The following is a 26,524-nucleotide window of genomic DNA, read 5'->3' on the forward strand; positions in this document are numbered from 1 at the left end:
AGGGTACAAGATAGACGACAGACCCGTGTGTACAAATCACTGGCCCATCCTCTGCCATGGCCTTGCCAGGGGCTTCCCACACGAGGTCTCAGCCTCAAAGCAGTCCTGGGAGGTCACGGTTTATTAAAACCACATTCTAGGCCCTGGCCCATTGGCTCAGCGGTAGAGCATCGGCCCGGCGTGTAGAAGTCCCTGTTCGATTCCCAGCCAGGGCACACAGGAGAAGCACCCATCTGCTTCTCCACCCTTCCCCCTCCACCCTTCCCCCTCTCCTTTCTTTCTCTCTCTCTTCCCCTCTGGCAGCCAAGGCTCCATCGGAACAAAGTTGGCCCTGGAGCTGAGGATGGCTCCACGGCCTCTGCCTCAGGTGCTGGAATGGCTCCGGCTACTACAGAGCAACGCCCCCTGGTGGGCATGCCGGGTGGATCCTGGTTGGGCGCATGCGGGAGTCTGTCTGACTGCCTCCCTGCTTCTCACTTCAGAAAAATACAAAAACAAGAAAAGAAAAAAAAGAACCACATTCCAGGTGACAAGACTCAGGAGGTTCAGGGGCTCCCACACAGCTGGAGAATGGTGGAGTGTGGGCCAGAAATCAAGGGTGTCTGACCCAAACCTTTCCTCTACACCTGGCTGCCCACCTGAGTCTTGCTGGAGGTGGGTCAGGGGCCGCTGTGAGGGTTAGCAGACATCCGAAAGCTCTGTGAGGACCTCTGTACACTGGGGCACTAAGCATCCCTTTGGCCCGAGGACAGCACACACTGAGCCCCTGGGATTCGGGTTTGCTTGGTCTGCAAGGGTGGGGCCCTGGAGGACATCGTTTACGTCCCCTTAGCCTCTGAGCTCCTGGCAGGCAGGGACCAGGGCGTATTTATCTCAAGATCCCCGCCCACAGGGCACGCCGGGCTCGGAGGAGAGCTCGGGATCAAGTTGAGGTGGCACAGCCTGTGCATTCCAGAATGCCAGCAGCTTTGGGGGACACGCCCGAGGCCCCGAGTGAGGCTCACCACATGCCCATCTCCGGGGCACCCCAACCAGTCGGGGAGGCCAACAGGGGCAAGGAGAGAAGGTGATGGAGGCCGAGACACGAAGGGAGGACCCAGGACCCAGGAGGCTCAGGGGCAAGTTGGAGAGGGTCCCGAAGCCTTCCTGCAGGAGGTGACAGCAGGAGCGAGCCAGGCGTGGGCGGGGTCCCGGGGCAGGAGCAGAGTGGGCTATGGAGGGGACACAGTAGTGGGGGTGGCGGGGACCACCAGGCTGGGGGTGGCTGGAGTGTGTAAAGTGCACAGCGGGAGCGGAGAGTGTGTGAGGCGCACGGCAGGAGCGGTGAGTGTGCAAAGTGCACAGCAGGAGGTGGTGAGTGTGTGAGGCGCACGGCAGGAGGTGGTGAGTGTGTGAGGTGCACAGCAGGAGGTAGTGAGTGTACAAGGTGCATGACAGGAGGTGGTGTGTGTAAAGTGCACAGCAGGAGGTGGTGAGTGTACAAGGTGCACGGCAGGAGGTGGTGAGTATGTGAGGCGCACGGCAGGAGGTGGTGAGTGTGTGATGCACACAGCAGGAAGTGAGCACCAGTCAGCAAGGAGGAGCTGGGCGGCTGCTGCCACAGGGAGCCAGGCATCACCTATTCACGTGCGCCCCCTTGTGGCAATAAGAAGGGCAGGCAGTTGTCACCCCTCTGGGGCCCCCAACACACCCATGCAAACACACTGAGTTGGATTTACCTTTCGCCAGCATTAAGAATAGAACCCCCACCCCACGACCCACTGGCAGTGTTTTTAGGGAACCCCCTATGTATTAGGGCCGAATGCTCAGGGTAGCTGAGGAGCCGTCCTCTCTGGGGTCAGCCTGGGTGCAGGTGCCGCAGTGAGTGCCATGTGGCCCCTTAGCCCATTTGCAGGCTGGCGTCTCCAGCCTGGCTTCCTAAGCGTCCTTAGTGGACCCTGTGGCCACCAGGCTGGTCCTTCTGACAGAGCACAGCCCTGCTCGGGGACCCCCGTGGGCCCCAGGATGCCAGCAGCAGCTGGGCTGTCGGAGTCCCCCCCTCCTGAACACACAGCTTTACTCCACGTGGGGCCCCTCTGCTCCCCGGTGTCCTCCCCGTCCTCATCCATGGCTTCCAGGCCTCTCTCCCCAGAGGCCTACCCTTACCGTCCCAGCGCGCCTGTGGCCAAAGCCACCTAGGGTCACAGCACAGCAGCCCCCACACGACCACAGTAGTTCTGGCCCTGCTCAGACTTGGGGAGAGCCCAGCCTGCTCCTGGCCACCCGTGCATGCCCGATGGGGTCCACGTGGAGGGACACATGCCCTGGACAGCACATGGGTGAAGGCTGCCGGCTCTCACTGCACCCCTTCCTTCCCACCACACTGGGCAGGACTGCAGGGAGGGGACACCAGGCGGGCTCTGATTGTGCAAATGTGGTGGGTGACATGGTCACACCGGCCAGTGTGGCTCTTATCCCTGCCCTGCCAGGTCCCCTGGGCCCCTGTGCTGGGCCTCCCCTGTCTGCGCCCACCTGGGCTGAGAGCCAGGTGATGTGGAAACTGGAACTCACCAGACTCAGGGTCACATCCCAGGTGGTGGGGCCGTGAGAGGACCTGGGGACCCCTGCCCGCCCAGAAGACGCAGGAGCTGGGACATGCTCCCCTAGCCCCCGCGGGCCCCGAGAGGGGGCGCCACTAGGAAGAGGCAGCTGCAGCACCGATGGCGGGGGGAGGGGTGGGAAGATTTCAGTGACGAAAGCCCTCCGTCCCACAGCACTGGGGACACCCCTCACCCTGACCACCTGGGGGTGGGGCCGCGTGGTTAGGGACCTGAAATGGACTCAATGTGTTCGCCCCACCACTCAGGAGAACATGAGCTCATAACATGAGGGGTGTGCCTAAGGGGCGCCCCCTCAGAAGGTGGCGTTTTGTTTCTGCCCTCGGACTGAGAGCTCAGAGTTCGTGTCCTCTACAAGAAAGGCTGGCCTCTTTCCAATGCCCTGAGTCACCGAGGCCTCTTAACAGAGGGTCCCCATGACTCACTGGCCCAGGTCCCCGGGGGCCCCGCTGGGCCCAGGGGCTGAGGTTACCTGTCGCTCCCGTTCCAGGCGCATTCAAACTTGTCGAAGATGCAGTCGTTCTCGTACAGGGAACAGAGCTTGCTCCGCAGGTAGTCGTGCACCTGGCGCGAGAAGGGGGCCAGGTGAGCCGGAGGGGCACCCGACAGTCCTGGCCTCCTCCGTGGGGGAAGATCTCACTGGGCAGTGTGCCCTCTGGCTCTGGGGGCACCTCTGAGTCAGCCCTGCTCATCAGGAAGGGCCCACATCCTGGCACTTGGCCAACCCCTGAGCTGTGACCAGAGGGGAGATGGTCACAGTGACAAAGGGGAACAAATCCCAGCTCTACTATAGAAGTGCATTCCTCATGGGCTGTTCTGGGGACCAACTGTAGGACACTGCTTGGTATGGGTCATGCCTCTGAGGATACTGGTCATGTGAGCACGGTGGTGACCATCACGGAGGAAAGGGAAAGGTGAACCGCCCCGCTCCGAACACCGTCCCCAGCTCACTGCTCTCCCTGCATCTGCCGACACCCCAGCCCCCACCCTGTCCGTCTCCTCAGGCAGCCAGAGGGCTCCCTTTAAAACTAAGCTGGGTCATTCACATCTCTGCTCAAAACCCTCTGTTGCCCACAAGTTCCCCTGGGCTCTGCCCCATCACCTCTCTGACCTCAGGCTCTTCTTCGCTCCCCTTTGCTCACTCTGTTCCAGCCAGCTCCTCAACAATCCTTAACCACTGTGTCCCTGCCTCAGGGCCTTTGCACTTGCTGTTCCCTCCTCCGGGAGCACTCCCTGCCCCACCCCCATCCCAGACTGCTCATGCCCTTACTTCTCTTAGTCTTTAGCACCCAGTAAAACACACATGGCTAACAGAAGTCGCCACAAGGAGCTGTGATGGTCCTTCCATGAATCCATCCAAGAAAGGAGTAGAAACTGAGAGAAGGGATAATGGACTAGAACCATACCAGATGTCCTGTGGGCACAAGGCTTCTAAGAGCACCCCGTCCTCTCCTCTCAACTCTGTGTCCCTTCCCAGTGGGGCACCTTCTGCCCCCAGGACACTTCCCCCCCCCCACCAGGACTTGCCAGGGAGGGAAGACAGGGGAGGGAGGTACCGGGCTCCAATGTGGGCTCTGAATCTGCCACTGCCCAGCTCTGAGGCAGCTCCCACATATCCTAACCCCTCAGAACCTCAAGTTTCCCGTCTGCACCCCCTTCCCAGGGATACGAAGGAATAGAGGTGACAGATGTCGAGTGTGTGGAACCCCGTGTGCACCTTGGTGATACCAAGAGGGTTTGGCTGGGGCTTCTCAGGGTAGGGTTTTATCCTATTCACATCTGCATAACCAAGTCCTACTCATCCTACAAGATCCAGCACAAATATCACCTCCTCCAGGAAGCCTCCGTGATCTCCCCAGCTAAAGACATAACAGGAAACAGCTTTCAAGCAACTTTAGAGCAGTCTGCCTCATATTTCTTTCAAGTCCCCGTGTTATTTTCACACCCCCTGAATTTTGTTTTCTACTCTGACATGTCTGGGTGAACCATAACAGAGAAATAATAAGTAATAAAGACTCTCCAGGAAGGTGTCCCACGCCTCATCCTCCAGGCCTGGCTGAAAAGGCCTGTGCCGGGACTCTGAACTGTCACATGCTCCCATTTCACCCCTGCAGGCAGCTGAGGACGCACGCTCCCTGCAGAGGGCACAGCCTGCTGGCTCAACAGCAGGACAGCAAACACTGGCTCTCTTGGGGAGGAGTGCCATCGTCTACACCCTAATCGTCTGCACCCTCAAACGGGGCACAGGCTGACGCTCCCCTTTGTTGCCCTGGGCTCCTGACAGGGGGCCAGCCACAGCCCTGCCTCCCGGCGGGGGGCCAGCAGCACAGGACACACAGCTCCCTGCAGGGCGAGGCTGAGCAGGACACACAGCTCCCTGCAGGGCGAGGCTGAGTGGCCCTCCGGCCCTCGGTCTAGCTACATCTGCTCCACTTCCCGAGTCTCAGTGTCCTTGCCTATGAAAGGGACATACATACAAAAACCCCGCCGGGAGCCAGAAAGCCCCACCGTGGAGCTCTCAGCACAGGGAGGGATGGCCGAGGGTCTCCCACTGGCAGAGGGGCTCCAAGGTCGTCCGCCCCGCAGCCCACCTGGTAGGTCTCGATGGGCCGGGCCTCCATGTTCAGATCCCAGACCTTGACCGTGAGATAGTCCCGGGTGAGCATGTACCGGCCGCTGTGGCTGAACTTCACGTCGGACACGGAGGAGATGATTTCCGAGAAGAAGGAGCGGTTACTGGGGTCCTCCGGCTCCTCAAAGACTGCAGGGACACACACACAAAGACGGGTCACCCGCTGCTCCTGCCCACGACTCGGTTTCCACCCGGTGTGCGGCCTTTCAGTCACTCAGCACACCTGTGACCAGACACCTGGCAGGCATCAGCCCAGCCCCGATCCGGCAAAGAGGGAAGAACCAGCGACGTTTTCTGAGCACTGACTGAGCCGGAATCTGGGCTGAGCCCTCACTCTGCATTACTACGGGTAATCCCCAATAATTTTTTTAAGTGTTTTTCTTCCCATTTTACAGCCCAGGAAATGGAGGCATGGGTAAGCTAGAAACCCTTGCCCGAGGTCTCAGAGCTGGAGTCAGATTTTGAACAGAGCTGCGGGGATCGCTGCGCTCTACTGCCTCCTAGTGGTGATACGGAACACCAGCCCAGTGAGGTGTCCGACATCCTTCTGTGTGCTGGACCACATTCTGGACAAGGCTGGGCACGGCCTGGGGCTCTGTGTGGTTGCCGGGGGCTCTGTGTGGTTGCCGGGGGCTCTGTGTGGTTGCCCGGGGTTGTAGCAAAATCAAATCTCAATGCTCCAGCTGGAGCTAAAGTCCCATTTGTTACCCTCCACCTCCCTTCTATTATTTCAGCCCAGCTGCTCTGCACAGGAAGTTGCTTACCTGGCCCCTGAAGATGACAGCGTTCTGTCCCTACTGGACGATCCCAGTCTGGGACACAGAGGACAGCAGCCTCTCCCCACTGCTTCCCATGCAGCAGGACAAACTCTTCTGAAGTTCATGTCCACTGCTGGCTGTCCCACCAGTTTGCTCACCAGCACCCTCACTGGCCAGTCAGATAGCGCAGTGGTGAGGCTGGAGCAGGGGAGGAACCAGGGTCCCTGCTGGCCAGGCACTGGCTCCTTAGGAGCTGGCCATGGACGGGCCCAGGATCAGGGTGGGGGCCAGTAGCACTGACCAGCTAGCCTAGAAGGGCTTACACATTCGACAACCTGTCCCGCTGTCCTCACGGAAACCAGCGGAGCGGCTGCTCCGCCTGCTGGCCTGTCTGAGCCTCGCGGCTGCATCAGGGAGCAGAGAGCTGACCACCCCTCCCCGGAGGAGAGCTGACCACATCTCCCCGGAGGCTCACAGAAGTCCCTCCCTCCCGTCCCCACCCTGCCAGTCGCAAGGTCCTGTGTCCCACTTTTCAGGACTTTCCCAGCCCTGTAACCCGCATCTGGGTACCCGTTCTCCCTGCTGTCCCGCGTAGGTGCTATTCCCGCCGTTCCTGCCTTGCTCAGAAATGCAACTCTGCCTAGCTCCCCGCTGCAGGCAGCTGGGAACACTTCACGCTGATCAGATGCTCTCTTGTAACCCTTCCTTCCTTCCTTCCCTCCCTCCCTCGTGCAAAGGCCCTGAGACAAAGACGAGCTGAAGGCCCTGTAGACGGAGAAAGGAGTGAGCAAGGCCCTGTAAGCCCAGTGACTCCTCACTCAGCAGCAGGAGGGACCCTGTTAAAACCCAGCCAGGCCACTCCTGCCCACACACCCCTCTGGCTCCTTTCCCTTCCGGGTCAACCCAAAGCTCTTGTGGTCGGCGCACCCTCTCCATGCACCCCTCCTCGAGCCACATGCCTCTCTGACCTCACAACCCGCCTCTCCCCGCTTTGCTCCTGCCACACAGGGCCCCAGGGTCCAGCCACAGAGCCTTTGCACTGGCCTTCCCCCAGATATCTGGAGCCTCCCCTGCAGAGGACGGATGGCTGGGCCTGGTCTTTCTAACCCCGATCCATGAGCAGGGGTGAGTCCTATGAGTACCGCACTGAGCCCCTGTAAAGGAACCTGCTTCACCCACACTCCCCACCAGTCCTTAGTTCTCAAGGCCTCTGTGAAGATTAAGTGGGAAAGAGCACAGGTTGATAGGCATGAAGCTGTCAAAGCTCCTATCCTGGTTCTACACAGCTGTGTGACCTTGGGGAAATGTCTTAACCTCTCTGTGCCTCCATGTGGTAAAAACAGTGGCCCCTCGAGATGTCCACATCTTAACCCCTGGGACCTGGCACATGGCGTCTCTGCCTGTGTCTGAGGACCCTGAGCGGTGGGCGGCTGTCCGGTTCTCCAACGGCCCTGGGAGGTTCTCTGGAGAGGGGAACAGGGCGGCCGCGGCCGAGGGACGGCGGGAGAAGAGGTGGGGGCAGGAGCCGAGGCGGGAGCGCTGGACTCTGATGATGGGGATGGACAGCAGGCGGAGCTGATGCTGTCCAGAAGGAGCACAGCCCCACCGACACCTGGACCGTCTCAGACCTCGGAGCTCCGCAGTTGTGACAGGATGCATCTGTGTTGTTTCAGGCCACCTCGTGTGTGGCGATTTGTAACAGTGGCCACGGGAGACGAACACACTCGGTCTCCCGTCTGTAAAATGAGTCACAGGATCCTTCTGTCACAGGGCAGCTCTGAGATGGACGCTCACAGGGTCTGGTGAGGTGGACGCTCGCCACGGGGCCTGATGTGCACAAGCACTCAACAAACATCAGCTGCAGTTGCTCCTGCCCCCAGCACAGGGGCCGCACGGAGCGGGGTCCTGCAGGGGTGGGGGGTGCGGCGGTCATCACCTCCTATTCTAAGACGCCCCCGGGCTCCCACACAGCCCTCCCTTTTGGCAGACCTTGTGCTGTTAAAAGCAGAAATAACTGTCTATTTTGAGGGCTCATGTACAGTCGTTTCCATGGTGATGCTGTCATCATGACTAGCAGACAAAAGACCTCGATTTCTTACAGCTTTGGAGAAAGACAGGAAGCCATGGGCTGGGCGGCGGCAGCCGGGGCACCCCAGCCCTGCCCCTGAAGGAGGCCTGGGGAGGCCGCTGTTCTCTGAGCCTCGGTCTCCTCATCCATCCGGTGGCAGGCACACGCGCCCATGTGTGACCCGGGACGCAGGGCACATAAACCGCTGTCTCGCCTACTGGGAAAGGGGTGCTGTGAGCATCTGCTTCGGGGTCCCTCTCAGCCCGTCCCCGTCCCCGAGTGCTGAGCAGGGAGTCAGGCGCGGGGGGGGGGGGGTGTAAATGGACGGGAGCGAGACATCAAGGAAGAGTTGTAACCGCCTCATTTCTCTAAACAAACCGAGCTCAAATACCGACCGTGCGGGTCCTGATTCAGAACACCACGGCCCCCTGCTGCAGGGCCGCGCTGCCTGCCGAATTCCTCACGAGAGCCAAGGACGGACCTGGACCCGGCACCCTGCTCCGCACGGACGGACGGACGCTGCCGGGTGGGGAAAGGGGGAGGGCCGCCCTGTCGCTGGCGTTTAAAGGGGCCGTTTCGCCCTGGCCGGTTGGCTCAGCGGTAGAGCGTTGGCCTAGCGTGCGGAGGACCCGGGTTCGATTCCCGGCCAGGGCACACAGGAGAAGCGCCCATCTGCTTCTCCACCCCTCCGCCGCACCTTCCTCTCTGTCTCTCTCTTCCCCTCCCGCAGCCAAGGCTCCATTGGAGCAAAGATGGCCCGGGCGCTGGGGATGGCTCCTTGGCCTCTGCCCCAGGCGCTAGAGTGGCTCTGGTCGCAACATGGCGACGCCCAGGATGGGCAGAGCATCGCCCCCTGGTGGGCAGAGCGTTGCCCCTGGTGGGCGTGCCGGGTGGATCCCGGTCGGGTGCATGCGGGAGTCTGTCTGACTGTCTCTCCCTGTTTCCAGCTTCAGAAAAATGCAAAAAAAAAAAAAAATAATAATAATAAAGGGGCCGTTTCGGCACAGGGTATAGAGTTTGAGAAGGAAAAAAAGAATCAAGAAAACTTTAAAAGACAAAATTCACTCCCCCAGACAGCCCGGATTCACCAACAATAAAAGGTGTGCTCCTGAGTTTTACCGAGACTTCAAGGTACTGCACTCGCTGTTTCAGGAAAGAGAGAGAAAAAGAGGCCCGGCTCGTTTAACAAGAAGTACGCTAATCTTTTTTTTTAAATTTAGACAGGCCCTGGCCGGTTGGCTCAGCGGTAGAGCGTCGGCCTGGAGTGCGGGGGACCCGGGTTCGATTCCCGGCCAGGGCACATAGGAGAAGCGCCCATTTGCTTCTCCACCCCCCCCCCTTCCTCTCTGTCTCTCTCTTCCCCTCCCGCAGCAGAGGCTCCATTGGAGCAAAGATGGCCCGGGCGCTGGGGATGGCTCCTTGGCCTCTGCCCTAGGCGCTAGGGTGGCTCTGGTCGTGGCAGAGCGATGCCCCAGAGGGGCAGAGCATCGCCCCCTGGTGGGCAGAGCGTGGCCCCTGGTGGGCGTGCCGGGTGGATCCCGGTCAGGTGCATGCGGGAGTCTGTCTGACTGTCTCTCCCGGTTTCCAGCTTCAGAAAAATACAAAAATACAATAAATAAATAAATAAATAAATAAATAAATAAATAAATAAATAAATTTAGACAGTTAACTTTAACAGGGTGGCATGTGGACCTTGAGAACATGATAGGGAGTGAAAACAGTGAATCAGGGAAAGCTAAGAACTGGATGATTTCACACATAGGTGGGACAGAGAACCGAGACTTATGGAGTAGACTAATCTGAATCAACTCGGGCTAAGAGCATGTGGGGAAAAGACAAGGACCAAGTCCACCGGTGAACATTTATGCACAAACTTCTCAGCAAGAGCCCTGGTGCCGGAATCACCAGGCACAGCAAAAGCCCACGGTGGCCAGAAGCCCCGACGTCCCTCCCCTCATACCCTGGCCCTGCCCAAGCCTTCTGAAACCTCACGGTGCCCCATGAGTCCAGCACGGCCCTGAGGTTAACGTTCCCGGCAGCCCGGGGCTGGGGGGTGGGAATACTGTGGAGCTGAGCTAGCTAAAATGAGGTGACGGTTCTTGCTCTTGACTCTGGGCTGGTGCACACGCAGCCCGTACACCAGGCCTGTCACAGTCACGTGCCGGAAATCTAGGCAGGTGCACCTGACTGGAAAACAAACAGGTGACATTGCCCTGGTGGGCGGTTGCTCTGCTTGTCCAGGCCCCCTGAGGAACCGGGGGACGAAGTTACAAAGGCCCCGGAGGGTTGAGACTCCCACCTCCAGTCCGCGGCAGAGCATCATGCAAACACCGCAGGTCCACAACAGCGCCCTCCCCGCACACACGTGGCCCCTGACTCGGCTGAGACCCGCAGCTGAAGAACACTGCCCAGACACGTGCGGAGAAGGAAGCAGCAAGGACCCCCAGAGCCCACGACTCAGGGGCGGCCTCCTCGGCGTTTCTTTCTGACGTTTTCCCTGTTCCCATATTTCTAGTCACGTTGTCATTGCTGTGCTGTGAACTTTTTAGATGTAATCACTTTCCAGGTATTTATTTTTATTTTTTTATTTTTTTATTTATTTTATTTTTTTTTTATTTATTTATTTTTTTCTGAAGCTGGAAACAGGGAGAGACAGTCAGACAGACTCCCGCATGCGCCCGACCGGGATCCACCCGGCACGCCCACCAGGGGGCGACGCTCTGCCCACCAGGGGGCGATGCTCTGCCCATCCTGGGCGTCGCCATGTTGCGACCCTCCTGGGTGTCGCCATGTTGCGACCAGAGCCACTCTAGCGCCTGGGGCAGAGGCCACAGAGCCATCCCCAGCGCCCAGGCCATCTTTGCTCCAATGGAGCCTTGGCTGCGGGAGGGGAAGAGAGAGACAGAGAGGAAGGCGCGGCGGAGGGGTGGAGAAGCAAATGGGCGCTTCTCCTATGTGCCCTGGCCGGGAATCGAACCCGGGTCCTCCGCACGCTAGGCCGACGCTCTACCGCTGAGCCAACCGGCCAGGGCACTTTCCAGGTATTTAAAACAAACCTTCCAAATCAATACCCGAAACGACTGAACAATATTCCATTATCCAGACGTCATTGCCGTTTGCTCTGGCGCACAGGATGCATCCGAACTTGGGTCCCTAGAAACATGATGTCTCCATCCTTCCTCCCACGGGCCTCCCAGAGGGTCAGGGTTAGACCCGGGAGCAGAGAGAGACTCAGGCGCCTCTCTTCCCCAACCTTCTTCCGTGCCAGTCCAACCCAGAATTAAACAGGGCCCCTGGGGCCTGCACTGCAGGGGTGGTCGGGGGAACGCCCCGTGGAGGGCCATCTGCGTCCTCATCACAGGACCTGCGCAGATGCAACGGCACAGGGCAAAGGGGGAGCCAAGTTGACAGTCAGCTGGCCGTGACACAGCGGGTTTTCCTGGGTTGTCCAGGCGCCCCTGTGCCATCACAAGGGTCCTTAGAAGCAGAAGGGGCAGCAGGAGAGTCCATGGGTGTCACGCAGTATAAGAAAGTCCTGACAAGCCATGCCTGGCTTTGAAGATGGGGAAGGGGCTCTGAGCCAAGAAATGCAGGCAACTCCCTACAAGCTGGACACAGGTGAGGACAGGGCTTCATTCTCCCCAGAATTTCCGGAAGAGAGCCAGCCCTGCCGGCACCTTGCTTGCTGTCTGGTGAGACCCACGTCGGAATTCCGGACGGCGGAACTGTAGGAGAATAAACCCACGGTGTTTTAAGCCACTGAGTGTGTGGTCACCGATCACCGGTCACAGCAGTGCTGGCATGCTGACACAGCCCTGGGTTGTGGGTGTGGGGCTGGCCATGTGCACGCTCACACTTCCCGTCCGTCCACACAGAGGTAACTCCCATGCCGGGTCTCCAGCCGGACCTCGCCCCTGACTCCGGGTATCCGTCTGCCTTTCGACACCCCTCCTTGGAGCCCAGCACAAAGGATCTCGTGCTTACTGTGTCCAAAACTGTCAGTCCCTGTCCCCTCTCCCCTCTGTGTGCCTGTCCCGGAAGAGCACCCCACCTTTACTCACCCCACAACACAAAGCAAACCGTGGAGTCACCTTGGTCCACATCCCTCTTGGCAAAGCCACCGGCTCAGCCTTCAAAGAACACCCAGAATGGGACCTATCTCCCCACCTCTGCGTCCCACCACCCTGGGGTCCACCATGCCTCCTCCAGTGAACTCCTGCAGGGCCTCCTCCCCCACCCCTGCTCCACGCTGACCCCTCTGCATCCCTTTCAAACCCGGTGACGACCACACGCCCTTGCTCTCCCCCTCCCCCCTGCACCAGCCTCTCCCCCCATTTAGGACGAAGCCGGGCGTGGCACTTACGTTTGGAGTGCTTGTCGCACAGGGCGGCCGCCCGCATGTCGCAGAGGCGCAGGGAGCCCTTGCTGCTGCTGTAGACGAACAGGTTGCAGTGGTGTGGGTGGAACTCGGACGCGGTGATCACCTCCGTGAGGTCCTCCATGTTGGCCGGCTTGATGTCCACGATGTCTGGCCCGGTTAAGGAAGGACGCCCTGGCTGCTCTGCCTGCTTGAGCTCGGAGGCCCTCGGGGTCCCCAGCCCCTCTCCCTGACATGCCCGTCTACCCTGTGTCTGAGCTGCCTCTCCAGTCCCCAGACCTCTAGACAACCCCCCCCCCCAGAGCCACCAAGCTGCAGACCTGTGTGCCCAACTGCCCGTTGGCCTCCTCTTCCAGGACTCGTCCACTGGCCCCAAAAGGCTGGACTTGCCACCTCCCTCCTGACCTGTGCCCCTCCCCAGCCAGTGCCCCTCAGCTGCCTAGCCCACACAGCAGGGCCACTCCCGGGCCGCCTGGCCCGCCCACCTCCCCTCTCGGCAGCCAAGCCAAAGGCAAGCAGCGCTGATGGAGCGTGCCTACTGCGCGCTGGGCCCTGCTGGCGGGCAGCGTCCGCTCCCCGTCGCTCTGAGCCGTGTCTGGGCTGCGAGTGCGGGCACCTGCTGTCACCCCGCCCGCCCCACCCAGCACCCACTCCCCTCCTCTGCCCACAGGTGAGACTCTGCTACTGGGAGAACATCCTCTCTGGGTTGGCAGCTCTGATGTTTGCCTCCCAGCCCCTCACTCACAACCGGCAGAGGGGTGAGGGACCCAGGCCCGGGGACACTGGGAAGGCTGGGGTGCCGCTCCGTCCTCTGCCGGGCGTGGTGGGTGGGGTAGGGTGGAGAGGCTTCCTTCCATCTGATGCCGGGACAGGGGAACCCCGGAGCCGGCGGGCGGGGTCGAGACCACTGACGATGAAGTGCAGAGCAAGGTCTGGCCACCCCCTCCCTTTGAATCCTGGATCAGGCTGCACCTGAAGCCGTGCCCCTGGGCTGTTCAATCATGGGAGCCCTTAAATCCATTTCCAGCTTAGGGTCGAGAATTTTGCCGCTTGCAAAAGGAAGCATATCTGACTGACACCGTGGAGGGCCAGAGAGGGTACGTGACTTGTTCAAGGGGACCTGTCCACCCCTGGATGGCTACAACAGCCGATCAGAACCTCCTGGTGTCACCTCTTCATCTGCCTTTCTGGCTTCGGATCCTGCCAGTCGATTGGCCGTACAGGCACTCTTCCTTCTGACAGGGACGCCCCTGGTCTCTGGCTTTCCCGCCCTGCCCGGGGCTCCGCACAGCGGGCTGGGCACCGCCTGTCCCCTCTGAATGAAGCGCCCCCTCCTCCCATCTGCAGGTGCCCACGGGCCCAGCAGTCGGGGTCTGGAGTCCGAATCCCAGCTCAGCCCACTCCTGGCTGTGTGATCATGGGTGGGCTCCCTGGTTCTCCCTGCCTCAGTTTCCTCATCGAACCTCGGCTTTGCTGTGAAGATGACAGGAGGCCGGCCCTGGTGAGTGTCAGCTGCCGTTGTTACCACACTGACACACCGTCCCCTGTCAGCCCCTTCTCCTCGGAACCCCAGCAGCTCTCTCTCCCAAGAGAAAGAGGCGTTTTCTGTCAACCTCTGCCAACACGGGAGTTGATAAAACATCAGAAAAGATGCTGAATCAGTGCGGCCATGGGCGCCGAGGAGGGTCCCTCTGCTCGCGCTCTGTGATCTGGCCTGCTAGAAGCATACCACTGACCGGAAACTTAGATCCATAACAACACAAAGGGAGGCCCAGGGCCCACATCACCGGCGCCTGAAATGGTTTCCCTGGAAACGGCGGTTTTCTGGTACCACACGGAACAGAGGAGACATCACGGAAAAATGAGACTGGAGGGTGAGTAAGAAAATGAGCCAGTGCGAACTCTGTGATGCTGACGCCACCGACAGCCCGGGCCCAAGGGTCCTGGGGCCCACACATCGGGGACCCTCTCTCACTGTCTCAGAATAAACTCTGGATACAGTGGGTGCCAGGGAAAAACAGACGCGGAACACACGGCCTGTGGTTCCCCGTGACCCTGGCGGAGGGAGGTCAAACCACAGCCCCGGTCAGCGTGTGTCTCTGACTCCCAGGATCCAGAGCCACGCCCGGCCCCCCTGGCACAGCACGGCATCCTTCAGGGCGTGGCCCCATCTAACTGGGTCCACGTCACCTGGTCCCTGGACGGCCTCTCTTAAGATCTCTGGCTCAGCTCACCAAGGATCTGCCCGGGCCGGTTGCCTAGCTCCTCCCTGGGGCCTCGGGGGGTGAAAGGAATTAGTTATTGAGTGGGGGCTGTCCCTGTTGAGTCCCCTTAGTCATATCACAAAGCAGGGGCCCTGAAGACAGACACCTGACAGGAGAGGCAGGTGCGGAAGAAACCTCTGCACATAGCCCGACAACTATGCCCCAAACGGACACCGCACACACTCGTCCTGGACTCACACCCAGGTGGCCGCATGCTTCTGAGCAGGGAGACACTTGGTCCAGCAGTGACCACGAGCAGTGGCTTTGACTTTGGCAGTGACCACTGCTGGGTTGGAAGCCAGGGGCTTTGGCCTGGGCCTCTGGTCTTAGCTTTCTCTGGAATGTTCAGTGCTACATGCAAAAGTCACTTCCATTCTGCAAGCCCCAGTTTTTGCCCAGTTGCAAAATGAGGGGGTCGGGCATGACCCCGCAGTGCCCTTTCATTTCGAGGACTAGCCCCCTGGTAGTCTCTCATTTCACCACCAGCTCTGCACAGACCCACCTGTAGACGGAGCTTTACAAGGTTCGTGACAGGACTGACTCCCACGAGAACGAGAGCGATCGGACTCAATCACGGGCCCCTCCCCTGGCCGAGCCGGAGGAATTATTCATGCCTTACTTTTCCATCTAATTGTACTCCAACCGCCGGATGGGCTTTTGTGAAACTTCCCATCGCACTTGGGCAGCTAGGAGTGATTTGCCCTACAAAGAGCGTCCGGCACACCCAGGTAGGTGGACAGAGGGCGGGTCACACAGCAGGTGAAGAGGAGAGAAGGAGAACCCACTCCAGCCCACGCCCCTCCACTGAGCACAAGCTGCCTTTTCTCCGGTGCAATGGTTTAAGTGGTACCCCAAAATACATGCCCGCCTCCTAACCCCCAGAGACTACGAATGAGACTGTATTTAGAAAAAGGACCTTTGCTGATGTAATCAAGGTAAGGACCTCAAGATGAGATCAGCCTGGATATTTGGGTGGGTCTAAGTCCGGTGACAACTGTCCTTATTATAAGGCACTCCCAGAAGACATATGACAACAGAGGCAGAGACTGGGGTGGCACAGCCACAAGGAACGCCTGGGCCCCCAGGAGCTGGAAGCGGCAGGGAGGGTCCCCCCACCCAGAGCCTCCCGAGGGAGCACGGCCCTGCTCGCACCTTCTTTCAAACTTCTGGCCTCCGGAACGGGGAGAGAGCACACTTCTGTTGTTTTAAGCCCCCTGATTTATAGAAGCTTGTCATGGTGGCCACGGGAAACTCAGACCCCCCCCCATCCGGTTGCTTCTGGGAGCTGGGGAATCACGGCATGGGCAAAATGCTAATAGCGTCATCCTGCTCGACATCCATCCTAGACTGCTTCTTCACTTCACTTCCGTTTTAGGACCCCCCCCCCCAACCCCAGTCCTGAGACACCAAGCAAGCCAGGGACCAGGGTACCTCCCTGATCCTTCTTGCCCTTCCTTCCCTCGCCACATCCAACAGCCTCCAAGTCCTGGGGCTCCTCCACCTGAGATCCCGGCCCCTCACCCCAAACCTCGGTAAAGTAGGGGTTGAGTTCCCAGCACCCCGCTCGGTGGCTTCCTCTCTGTCCACAGAAGAACTCAAATACCCCACTGGGCCCACAAGACCCATCACGACCACCTGATCACGGCTCAGGCCGCACACCCTGGAGACTCAGAAAAGCTCGGAAACAGGGGTTTGTCCCGCCCCAGAGAGAAGCCTGCGACTCCTCCCGCCAAGGACACGAGGACGGAACAGAACGGAATCCAGGCAGCCCTTCTGCCGAGTCATCAGGTTTGCAGAGATTTTTATAGAAGCTCCTCCATCTCCCACGGCCAAGGGCATCCTGACGTCCCCAAGCCAGCCGGGGGTCACAGCAGCACCGCAGGCCGTCACCGGCCCCCAGTCCCAGAGCTGCATGGATCCCGCTTGGAGGGCCCGTGAAATGTCAGCGGGGAGGTCACTGGGCTTCCCGTGGCTCTCAGGCCACGGAGCTGCCCCTCTGTGAGCCCCGGGTCCCCTCCCCTGTACAGAGCACAGGTACAAACGGCCATCACTCGTCCACTGGGCAAATTCTGCCCACGAAGTGAGTAGAGCCAAGAAATGAGTCAGCATGGTTGGTTTGTTCTGCAAGGAGCTCAGAGGGACACTGAGTATGGGGGGGGCAGCCCACAAACACCAAGAAGCACACGGACAGTCACCAACGTCCTGACGGGCTTTAGGGGGGCCGCCTCATCAGATGACTGCCGACACAGTAACTAGCTGATCCTGGAAAGATAATCAGACCGCCGAGAGCTGGTGAGGGTAGTGCCCCAGCAGGAAGGGATCCCCCCTCCGACCTCCAACCCCAGGAGGGGCTTGCCCAGGGCTGCACGGAGAGGCGGCAGAACAGGGACAGAGTCCTGGCTTCCAAACTTCCAGCCTGTGCTCCTCCCTCAGCCCCTCTGTTCCAGAGGGACTGGATCTCTGCACAGCAGACATGCAGCACCCCATGGGGTCAGCACCCCCAAGGGCACTGCTGCTGGGCTCCTCCTCCGCAAGTGGATGCTGAGAGAGGGCGGAGCTCAACAATGAGCAGGAGGTGGCCTTGGCCTCCATCGATTTCACTCAGCAACGCCTGCTTCATCCAGATGTCTCAGCAGGAGCATGCTCTCAGGATGGGAGAGGCCGTTACCATGGTGACAGAGCTGTTGGGGAGTGAGGATGGAGGCGGCTCTGCTCAGGGCCCCAAGGGGCCTCCCACACAGGCCCCCAGGGGCGCTGGTGTGCGGATGCCTTGGAAGGCCACCCTCTCACTGGGGCACAGCCGGCAAAGTGGCTTTTTTTTCTAGCAGATTTTCTCCCAGCGATGACCCGGCTACAAGCGTGAGCTGTAAGGACTCAGGCCAAAACCACACCAGCTCATAAGGGGGGCCCCCCGGCAACCCGGGCCTCCGTGTTCACTTCACACGTCGCCATGGCAAAGTACCATGGCTGAGGGGGCCTTACACAAGAGGAAGTTACTGTCCCACAGTTCCGGATGCCAGAAGCCTGAGATCAAGGTGTCAGCAGTGTCGGGTTCTTCGACGCCCCTCTCCTCGGCTTTGCACACGGCCACCTTGCTGTGTCCCCACATGCTTGTTCCGCTGCGTGCACGTCCCCGGTGTTTCTGTGTCCAAATCTCTTCATACAGCTTTCACGGGAAGTGTCACAATTCAGCCCAAAGCCAGCCCCCTCCCCTCCTCTGCTCAGAACCTCGACAGTGATGGTGCAATGCGCTCAGAGAGAGGAGCCCGTTCTGCTGGGGGCAGGCAGGGCCACGGGCAAGGGGCCTTTCAGCAGAACTGCTCACTGCACAAACCCACTGAAGCCCCTGCGTGTTTTCTCTGTGCGGTGAGCTGGTCCACACATCCCGACCACAGGCCAGGTTATCTGATTCCCAGAAGCTCAGACAGGAAAGAAAGCATCGCATTCTGAGTCACCGGGACTTGAAAGCTCCACCCCACCTGTAACAGCCACGTGATCTCAGAAACCTTCGCAGCCTCTCTGTGCCTTGCTTTTCTCATCTGTAGAATGGGTGGATAGTACGTGCTTTGCAGGGCTGTAATAAGGATTGAGTGAGATGACATCTGTCAAAGACCCTACCACATGGTTAGCACTTTTAGCAATAATGAGGTTAGTTAAATCAGAATGAGAGTCTTTCTCTTCCTCCTAAAAAAAAAACATGAAATTAAGCAGGTTGCAAAAGGTGCAAGGCTTGTCGCTGTGAGGGTCTGAGCTGAGTTGCATGCCTGGGTTTCTAAGAGCTGGGAGGGGACACCCAAGGTGGAACAGAGCTGAGACTCACCCCCAAATGGTGGCCTTCTCCTGACTCTGAGAAGGGGCTCACCAGACCCCAGTCTGACTTCCTAGGGCTCCTAGCCCAGCAGTGACACCAGAGAGCAGCCCGACGGACGGTACTGTAGGAGGGACATTCAGGTGCACGCGATGAGATTTATAACAAGGCCCTGAGGTGCTCTGCAGAGTCTGAGGCAAAGGCATTGAGCCAATCCTGAGAGAGCAGGAGTTACCAGGTTGGAGGGCTGGAGTGGGCAGGGGGGTGGGGCGGTATTCCACCTGAGGGGGAGGTGTAAGGCTCAGGAGCTGTGAGAGGCAGGCATCCGGAGTCCTGGCTGGGGGAGAGGAAGAAAGGGGGCGGGGCTGCAGCCCATGCTCACCGGGTTTTAATCAGGAGCATGTCACAGAAATGCCACAGGGACCGCCGGGAAGGGACAAGAAGCACCACAGCATGGCACGTCCCCACCTTTAAGAGGAAATGTCAGAAACATCCAGCAGTCAGAGCTCACGCACCCAGCCACCTGTGCTACCAAACAATCGCGTCCGTCCTGGAACGAGAGGCCGCGAGTGGGACTCTAGGCCGTGCCACTTCCCAGCTGGGGGACGCTGAGTGGATTTCCTAACCTTTCTGTGGCCTCGGTTCCTGCTGTAAAAGGGCATGTTAATAACGCCTACTCCACAGTGCTGCCGAGAGGACTGAGCGTGTTCGAGGTGCTTAGAACACCGTCAGGCACAGAGTAACTGCTCGGTAAGAGGTGCCCATAGTGTGGGCGGTGGTGAGGGTGGCGACTGCGCGGTACTGGCCGCCAATGAGGTCAGCACCAAGGACAGCGCACGGGAGCGCGCATGCGTGGTAGAGGCTGACCCACAGGCCTGGCTGAGGCCCCAAAGCAGAGGTGTGCTGGTCACGGTTTAACAACAGGGTTTCCTAGTGGACACGGACTTGGGGCATTTCTGAGCAGACACACCCGTTTCCTTCTCTGTCCCGTGCTACTGTGGGAGCTCGTAAGGTGCTGGCGGTGGTCAATGGGCCAGTGTGGGGCGTGGGTCTACCGCACATCAGGCCCTGTACTCACCAGTGTTTCACCGTCCCAGCCCCGGGGCCAGAGGCATACCGCACGGAATGGACGAGAACGGAGAGGCTTAGGAAGGCTGAGTGGCGGGCAGGGTAGCTCACGAGTGAGTGACAGAAGCGGGTTGGCCCTCAGGCTGCAGGTTTTTCAGCCAGAAGAGAGCCTGGCAGGTGGAGGGGCCGTGGTCAGTCCCCTCCACTGTCCCCTGCAGGCATGGGGGAAAGCCCAGCCTTCCAGCTGCTGTGCACTGAAGAGGCTTGGAGCCTCCGTCCTCACTGCCGCCCACCACCCCGCCTAGCTCCGGGACCTGCCCCGCCCACGGGAATGAAACATTCATTCCAGACGGAGGGTTGGTGCATCACCAGCTTCCACCGTGAGAAATCGCTGGGGGGGGGGGGGGGGAGGTAGGAAAACCAACGGAACCACCTCTGCAGCTCTCCGGCACTAAAAATGAAGCCGAAGTCCCTCGGCTGGGGCCCCTGTGCACCTTTAACATGCATCAGACTCGAGAAAAATCACCCAGCGCTGCCCAACATTCCCAAACTGTTAGTATTAAAGGACACGAGAGGCTGTTGAAGGAAATGTGGAGATGGCATTGGGGTAAAAACAAAACAAAACAAAAAATCAGAGACGATGCAGGAATTTTGAGAAGTGGCCTTAAATATCCGAGGGGCTGTTTAGAGGGAACATAGAGCCAGCCACCGGCTGGAGCCCAATCGTGACTGCTTTCTTTCACCCTTACAAGTGTCCTCACAGGAAGGAATCCGGCCCAGTCTACCTCTGGGAAGCTGAGCGGTGAATCTGAGCCCCAGGGTCCCCGAGCCCTGGGGTCCCAGACCCCAGCACCCAGACAGCTTCTCTGCAGCGTCTGGGATCCGAGCACGCTGGAGCCCAGACCCCCAGGATGGGGTCTGCATCCTAAAACCAGATGGACAGTGTGAGCCTCCTCTCTCCAAGTCACCACCTGCCACCTAGGTACCTACTATGCGCTGGGCCCTGCGTGTATGGGGATAGAGAAGGAGCCGGCTGGATTCCTAATCTTGAGGATTTTGCCAGAAAATGGGGGAGGTGGCCATATTAACAGCTGAGGAAAGCCCAGTGTGACAGGGAGTGTGATTCCCGAGGGGCGCTGACCAGCCTGGGAGGGGTGCAGCGTGCACGCAGCACAGATGACCGAGTGACGGGAGCACACAGGGGCCTCCTGGCTACGAGAGGGAGAAGGATGATCAGAGAAAGACCAGCTGAAAGCCAGGCACCAGCCCCAGCCCTGGAGCGAGAAGGGAAGCCCGGCGGCCTGCGGGTGTGGGCGAGCCCGGGGTAAGAGCACCCTGGGGGGGGCGGGCAGGGCCAGTCACCAAGCCGCAGGACACTGCTAAGGGTTTCAGACTTTGTCCGGAGGTTGAGGAGAAGCAGCAGAGAGCGTTAAGCAGGGGACTGCTGTGGTCAGCAGGGCATCAGGACAAGACACCAGAGAGGCAGAGTTAAAGGCATGGAACCTCCAGGTCCCATGTCCCCTGGGAGGTACTTGCTCAAAGGGCGTCTCGCACGCAGAGAAATTTGCCAGCTCAGTGCCGGTCAGAGCTTGCTGGCCTCCTCCCAGCCTGGAAGTGACACTCCTTTCCTCACCGCTGGGCCTGGCCGCCCTCTCAGACCCATCATCACACCTGCACCTCAGTCCTGGCACCTTCCCTGCCAGCGGAGGCCAGGCTCCATGGGACAGGTGTCAAGTTTCCCTGCGGTCTGACACTCTGGTGGCCAAGCAGCAGCAGGCCACGCGGAAGGCCACCTGTGGCGTGATTCCCAGATGAACTGGTCTAATCAGGGGCCGGCACAGACCCTGGAGCCTCCACTCGTCCCTCCCATCTGCCCACCTGGCACTCAGGTCTGACAGGCCGGGGCCGCCGGGAGCCCCACTCTGCAACCTTTCAGCAGAGCAGTACACACCCCTTCATCTCAGAGGGCCAGGACGGTTTTATAGTCGGTCAACTAACGATTCATTTTCACAGACTTAGAAGCTGCATGGAGGCAGGATCTGCAATCAGGAAAGGACCCCAGCCTCCCACAGAGACCCCCCCCCCCAATCCACTACACTCCCTTCCTGTCACTAGCCCTCGCTCCTCATGTGGCTTAGATCCTAGGGTCAGTCATGACGTCCACTCCCATGGACACACCACGAGCCCCATGTTTGTTTCCTCACTCGGCAACACCTCCACCCTGGCTCGCTCCTCACCCACCCCACACCCACGGCCTCAGCTCAGAGTGGCCCGAGAAAAATGCACGCCAACATGCTCGTGGGTCCGCTCGTTCCCACAGGGCTGACCGCCTGCTCACGTGCTGGACATCGTACTTGTCTATTATACTAATGGTTTATGGTCTGTATGCTCCCAGAGGGCAGGGGCCTTTATCTAAATCAAGCATCGGGGACAGGGCCTCCTTCCTGTACATATGGGCGGCATCCTTCAAATCAGCAGTCTTGGTATGAAAGCTGAGAATGCAGACTCAGGGGCCGGAGGTGTGAGACTTGCCAGCAGTGAGCTCGAGCCAGTTAACCTGGGCTCTCTGGGACTCAGTTTCCTCATCTGTAAAGGAGGGCCATGATAGCATCTACATCACAGGGCTGCCGTGAGGACGGAACGAGTTCATATGAACGCACGTTAGTGTTAGACAAGAGCCTCCCTGTGATTATTATTATTAATTGCTGTCAGTCTTCAGACTAGGGACCGCATAGGAACCTGCCTGCTCTGCCTGCAGCAGCCCCCACTGGGCCGAGCCTCTGCCTTCCCCAGGCCCAAACCCGTGTAGAAACGGTTCATTCCCCACCACCAGAAAGTGGGAGGAGACGGAGTCAGTTCTGCTGCGCCTAGCTGGTCCAGACCCACTAAGCAGACCCCTCTGACTCCATCCGGCTGGGCTCTGACACCCCAGTGGTCACTCTGAGCGTCCAGAGGAGCCTTCGGCCGACAGTCTCAGGTGGATCAGCCATCCCTCTTCCCAGAGGGCTGACCCCAGGACCCTTATCTCCGCCTCTGTCCCTGGTGAGGTTGCACAATGCTGGGGGTCGCAGCCAGCCTGGAGAAGGCAAGGGGCCCAATGGAACCCTCACAGCGTGGGTTTGGAGTGTTCACAAATAAACTCAGCGTGAGCTCATGTCCGGGCTTCAGTCACACACTGTGGACTCACCAAAGAAGGTGAATGAAGCAGAAGTCCCCCAACCAGCTTGCTTACAAGCTGGCCAAGCACCCCGACCCGGACGTCACCAGGGGAGAGGCTGGCAGGCTGCCGCGGGAAAGGATACTGAAGCTCCTGTCGGTGATGGCCAGGTGCCAGAGGTTGATGCGCAGGTCGTCCGCCGACATGTACGTCTCGCAGTCGCTGTTGACGGAGATGGAGTTGATGTGGTAGGTGTGGCCGTTGGCGAAGACCCTCCGCGGGCTCACCTCCACCATCAGGTCCATGGGCTTCAGCACGGGCACCTACAAAGGAGGAGGGGAAGTCAGAGCACGGCGCTCTGTCGGGGCAGGCCACGTGGGCCAGGCAGCCACGGCAGGACCACATGGCCAATGTCCACCACGGCCAGCCCAGCAGGAAAACCTATCTCCTTCGCTGGCTTCCTGGGACTGGTCCTGAGCCCACCATGTGACTTTGAATAAATGACTGAACCCCTCTGCACCCTAATTTCCCCATCTCTAAAACGGAACAGGAAGATACCATGGTATAGTCAGCTGACTCTCCACCAAACATTCTTCCACAAGGAAGCAAAAAGTGGCTGCCCAGACAAGGACTACATTTCCCAGCTGCCCTTGCAGCTGTATGGCCACATGACTGATTCTGACCAATGGAATGTGAGTACAGTGATGCTTGGCACTATGGGGTAAGGTGATTAAGAGGCAGATGTGCCTTTTCTACCCTTTTCCCCCTTGCACTGGAGGAAGGTGAGGACCCAGGTAAGGACTCAATGCCCAGGAAATGAAGGCTAACATTGCCATCCTCACATCACCAGTGACTGGATGCTAAGATGAACCTCGGGGTCGGGGAATCACAGTGCCTCGCCCCTTTTCCAGGTAGAAAGGTATGAACCTGAGCCCTGACTGACAGCTCCAAGTCCCGCCCTGCCCCTTCTAGTGACACCATCACTGGGACATTACATCTCCGGGCCTCGGTTTGCTTTTCTATAAAAAAGGGTGATGCTGGAGCTGTTCAGAGCTAAAGCACAGTGAGTTCTCAGTCCCTGCTCAGTGCCTTCCTGTCTGAGAGGCTGGGTGAGGGAAGACCCCCGTGTTCCCCCTTTCTTCTCCTGCAGCCTCAGTTAAGGGCCATCTTGGGATGTGTGTGACACACAAGAAAGAAAGTCTCAGATGCTGGGTGGGAAATAAACAGATTCCCATGGGCCACTGGCTCTGCCGCAAGTACCAGGCCCATCGAGAGGTGATAATTGCATCTTCCCTCCCCTGCGCACCCCCCACCCCATCCGCAACCCTCCCAGACTTTCTGGGCTTGGCAGTGGGGGCAGGGCAACCTCACTCCCGTTACTCAGCGTCAAAGCTAACTGGCTTCCCTGCTTTCTCAGAACTTATTTGTGCAATTTTGCTCGTCACTTAAGAGGCCAACCTGTTTAAGCGTTTACCCCTCCTTCCAGGAACAACATGATCAGTTCATGTTTATAACATTTCACTGGACGCTCCGTGTGAGCACCTGCTAAGTCGTTTCAGAAAAAGCAAGTCATCGTCTCCATTTTGCTGGTGAGGACACGGAGGCACAGGGCAGGCGAATGAACGCCCACGGCCACCTGGCGGGCAGCGCGGGGAGCCGGAGCAGTTTGTCTGTGAGCCTAGGAGAGGCGCTAACACCACGCAGCCCGGGCAGCGCTGCCTGCTCGGAGCAGCCCACGCTCTCAGCTAAGGAACGAACCAAGGGAGATGGCATTCCACATGGCGGGAACTGGCCTTTTCAAATCAGCTAGCAATGTGGGAACTGGGGCTGGAGAGAGCAGTCACTTCCCAGCCTTCACCTCTGCTCACTCATGGAACTCACAGGCCACCTCCTCGGAGCCAGGCCTGTCCCAGGCACTGGGCCACCAAGAAGACTTAGATCCCATCCTGCCCTCAGGCTGCCTCTCGGTGCCTAGAGCAGGGCCTGGCACATAGTAGGTGCTCAGTAAGTGTGTGTGCTGAATGAATGAATCCAAATGAGCTGTGCACCAGCACCACCTTCAGCAAACACGTCCGAAGCGCCCGCCGTGCTCCAGGCACGGCTCTGGAAGCCAGGGGCAGCAGAGAAGGCAGCCTGGCTGTGCTTCCTGTCCCACTACAGAAGGAGAGAGACTGACGTTTACAGATCCCTCCCAGCAGGGCACCACTAACCACCCTGTGGCTCTCCCTTGAGGCAGGGACCCCAGGCCCACGTCACAGAGGAGATGGGATGCCGATTCTGGACCCGACTTCCCTGGGTTTGGATCTCAGCCCTCGTCGGTCCCCTCATCTGTGAGACGGGGGTGATAATCCCACTTCACAGGATTTGGGGGAGGGTTCAATGAGTTATTGCAGCCAGAGTGCTTGGAAGTCACACGCTGGCCGGAGTGTTCATCCCTGTTCCTGATGAAGAATCGGAGGCTGGTGCAGACTGAGCGCCCAGCCGAGGGCCCCCCTGCCACGAAGTGGCCGAGGCAGGATTTGAACCCCGGTCCTGTGGCTTCAGAACTCTGTCTTCCATGTTTCACCGTTAGAAGAGAGAAGGGTCCCTTTGCCTTTTAATCATGGCAAGGACTACAGTCCGCTTTGGCACAGCTCTAGTGGCTTCATTCCCGGCTTTTTATAAAATCAAAGGCAGTATCTTTTAAGCTGAGTCATCTTCGTAAAGGCGGCAACAGTCGCCGCCCCAGGCTTCCCTCTGCCCCTCGGCTCAGCGGGCAGGTTCTCCTCTGGCTGTGCCACTCACTCAGCTAGGTGGCTCTGGGTGAGTCCCTGCCTCTCTCTGGGCCTCAGTTTCCCTCTTTCTGCAACGCGGGGTCACGGGACTTGTTCTCCACCCTCCGTCGCAGCTGAAAGGCTCTTCTTGGATTTGCATGGATTTGTAGCACCTCGCCGCATCCTCACAAGACCTCCTGGAGAAGACGGTCATCTCTGCTGGGCTGGTGAGGAAACTGAGGCACAGAGCAGGGAGATGCCCACAGCCAGGATCGGAACCTACTGTGACTCGAATCTCAAGGGCCCTTCCAGGTCCTAAAATCCTCGTCGTTTAATAAAAAGAAACATAAAGGTGCTCCCCGCGTGCCAGAACCTTCCACATTCGACATCTCACCTGGAGTGACGTCACCGTGGACAGGTCCTTCAGTTTCCCTTCTTCATCTTTTAGGTTATAGCCCTCGGGCCTCTTATCTCGTTCGGTGATCTTCCATAATTTGATAGTTTTATCTTTAAAAACAGAAGAAAGTGAAATGAGAGCCACGCATGATTAACACAGAGGATGGACTGCCCCCCACCCCGGTCTATTAGATACGGATGCATCCAACCCAGAAATTGCTCAACCGTCATCCTGGACTTGGACGCGTTAAGTTCTTTCTCATTTTCTCCTACGTAAACTGATGCAACGAACATCCTTGTCTCTGGGGCATCTGGCTTCCTTCTCCAGCTTCTCACAATTGATCCTAACGGTGACATTAAGGGTAGTTATCCGTCTCCAAACTGACTTCCAGAAAAGACTGGACGGGTGTCGCTTCCTAGGTGTCTAAGCCCTTGGCTGACAGACAGCAGAGGGTAACCTCTTCTCTTTTCTGAGCAGCATCCTGCCTCCCAGAATGCACCTCTCCAGCTGCCTGGCTCCTGTGGAATCCCGCCAACCACATCAAAAGAAGAATCTTTAGTAGCTCCGATGGGTTAATTTTATGTGGCAACTTGGCTAAGCCACGGGTACCCAGATTTCTAGTCAGATGTGTGTGAATGTGGCTA

At 58.8% G+C, this 26,524-nt stretch overlaps 1 protein-coding gene across 2 annotated transcripts in view; it reads right to left on the bottom strand.

The window, feature by feature from the left end:
* PPP2R2C (protein phosphatase 2 regulatory subunit Bgamma) overlaps positions 1-26,524 on the bottom strand; it is a 101,419-nt gene that overhangs the window by 6,221 nt on the left and 68,674 nt on the right. For both annotated transcript variants that reach the window (XM_066233310.1, XM_066233311.1), the window contains exons 4-8: positions 25,878-25,990; positions 22,876-23,053; positions 12,419-12,583; positions 5,189-5,358; positions 3,070-3,161 (exon numbers count right to left, since the gene is read on the bottom strand). In XM_066233310.1, coding sequence (XP_066089407.1) covers positions 3,070-3,161; positions 5,189-5,358; positions 12,419-12,583; positions 22,876-23,053; positions 25,878-25,990 — 718 coding nt within the window. The remainder of the gene's footprint in view (positions 1-3,069; positions 3,162-5,188; positions 5,359-12,418; positions 12,584-22,875; positions 23,054-25,877; positions 25,991-26,524) is intronic.

The sequence above is a fragment of the Saccopteryx bilineata genome, chromosome 5 (assembly GCF_036850765.1).
Source record: "Saccopteryx bilineata isolate mSacBil1 chromosome 5, mSacBil1_pri_phased_curated, whole genome shotgun sequence".
Taxonomy (NCBI): domain Eukaryota; kingdom Metazoa; phylum Chordata; class Mammalia; order Chiroptera; family Emballonuridae; genus Saccopteryx; species Saccopteryx bilineata.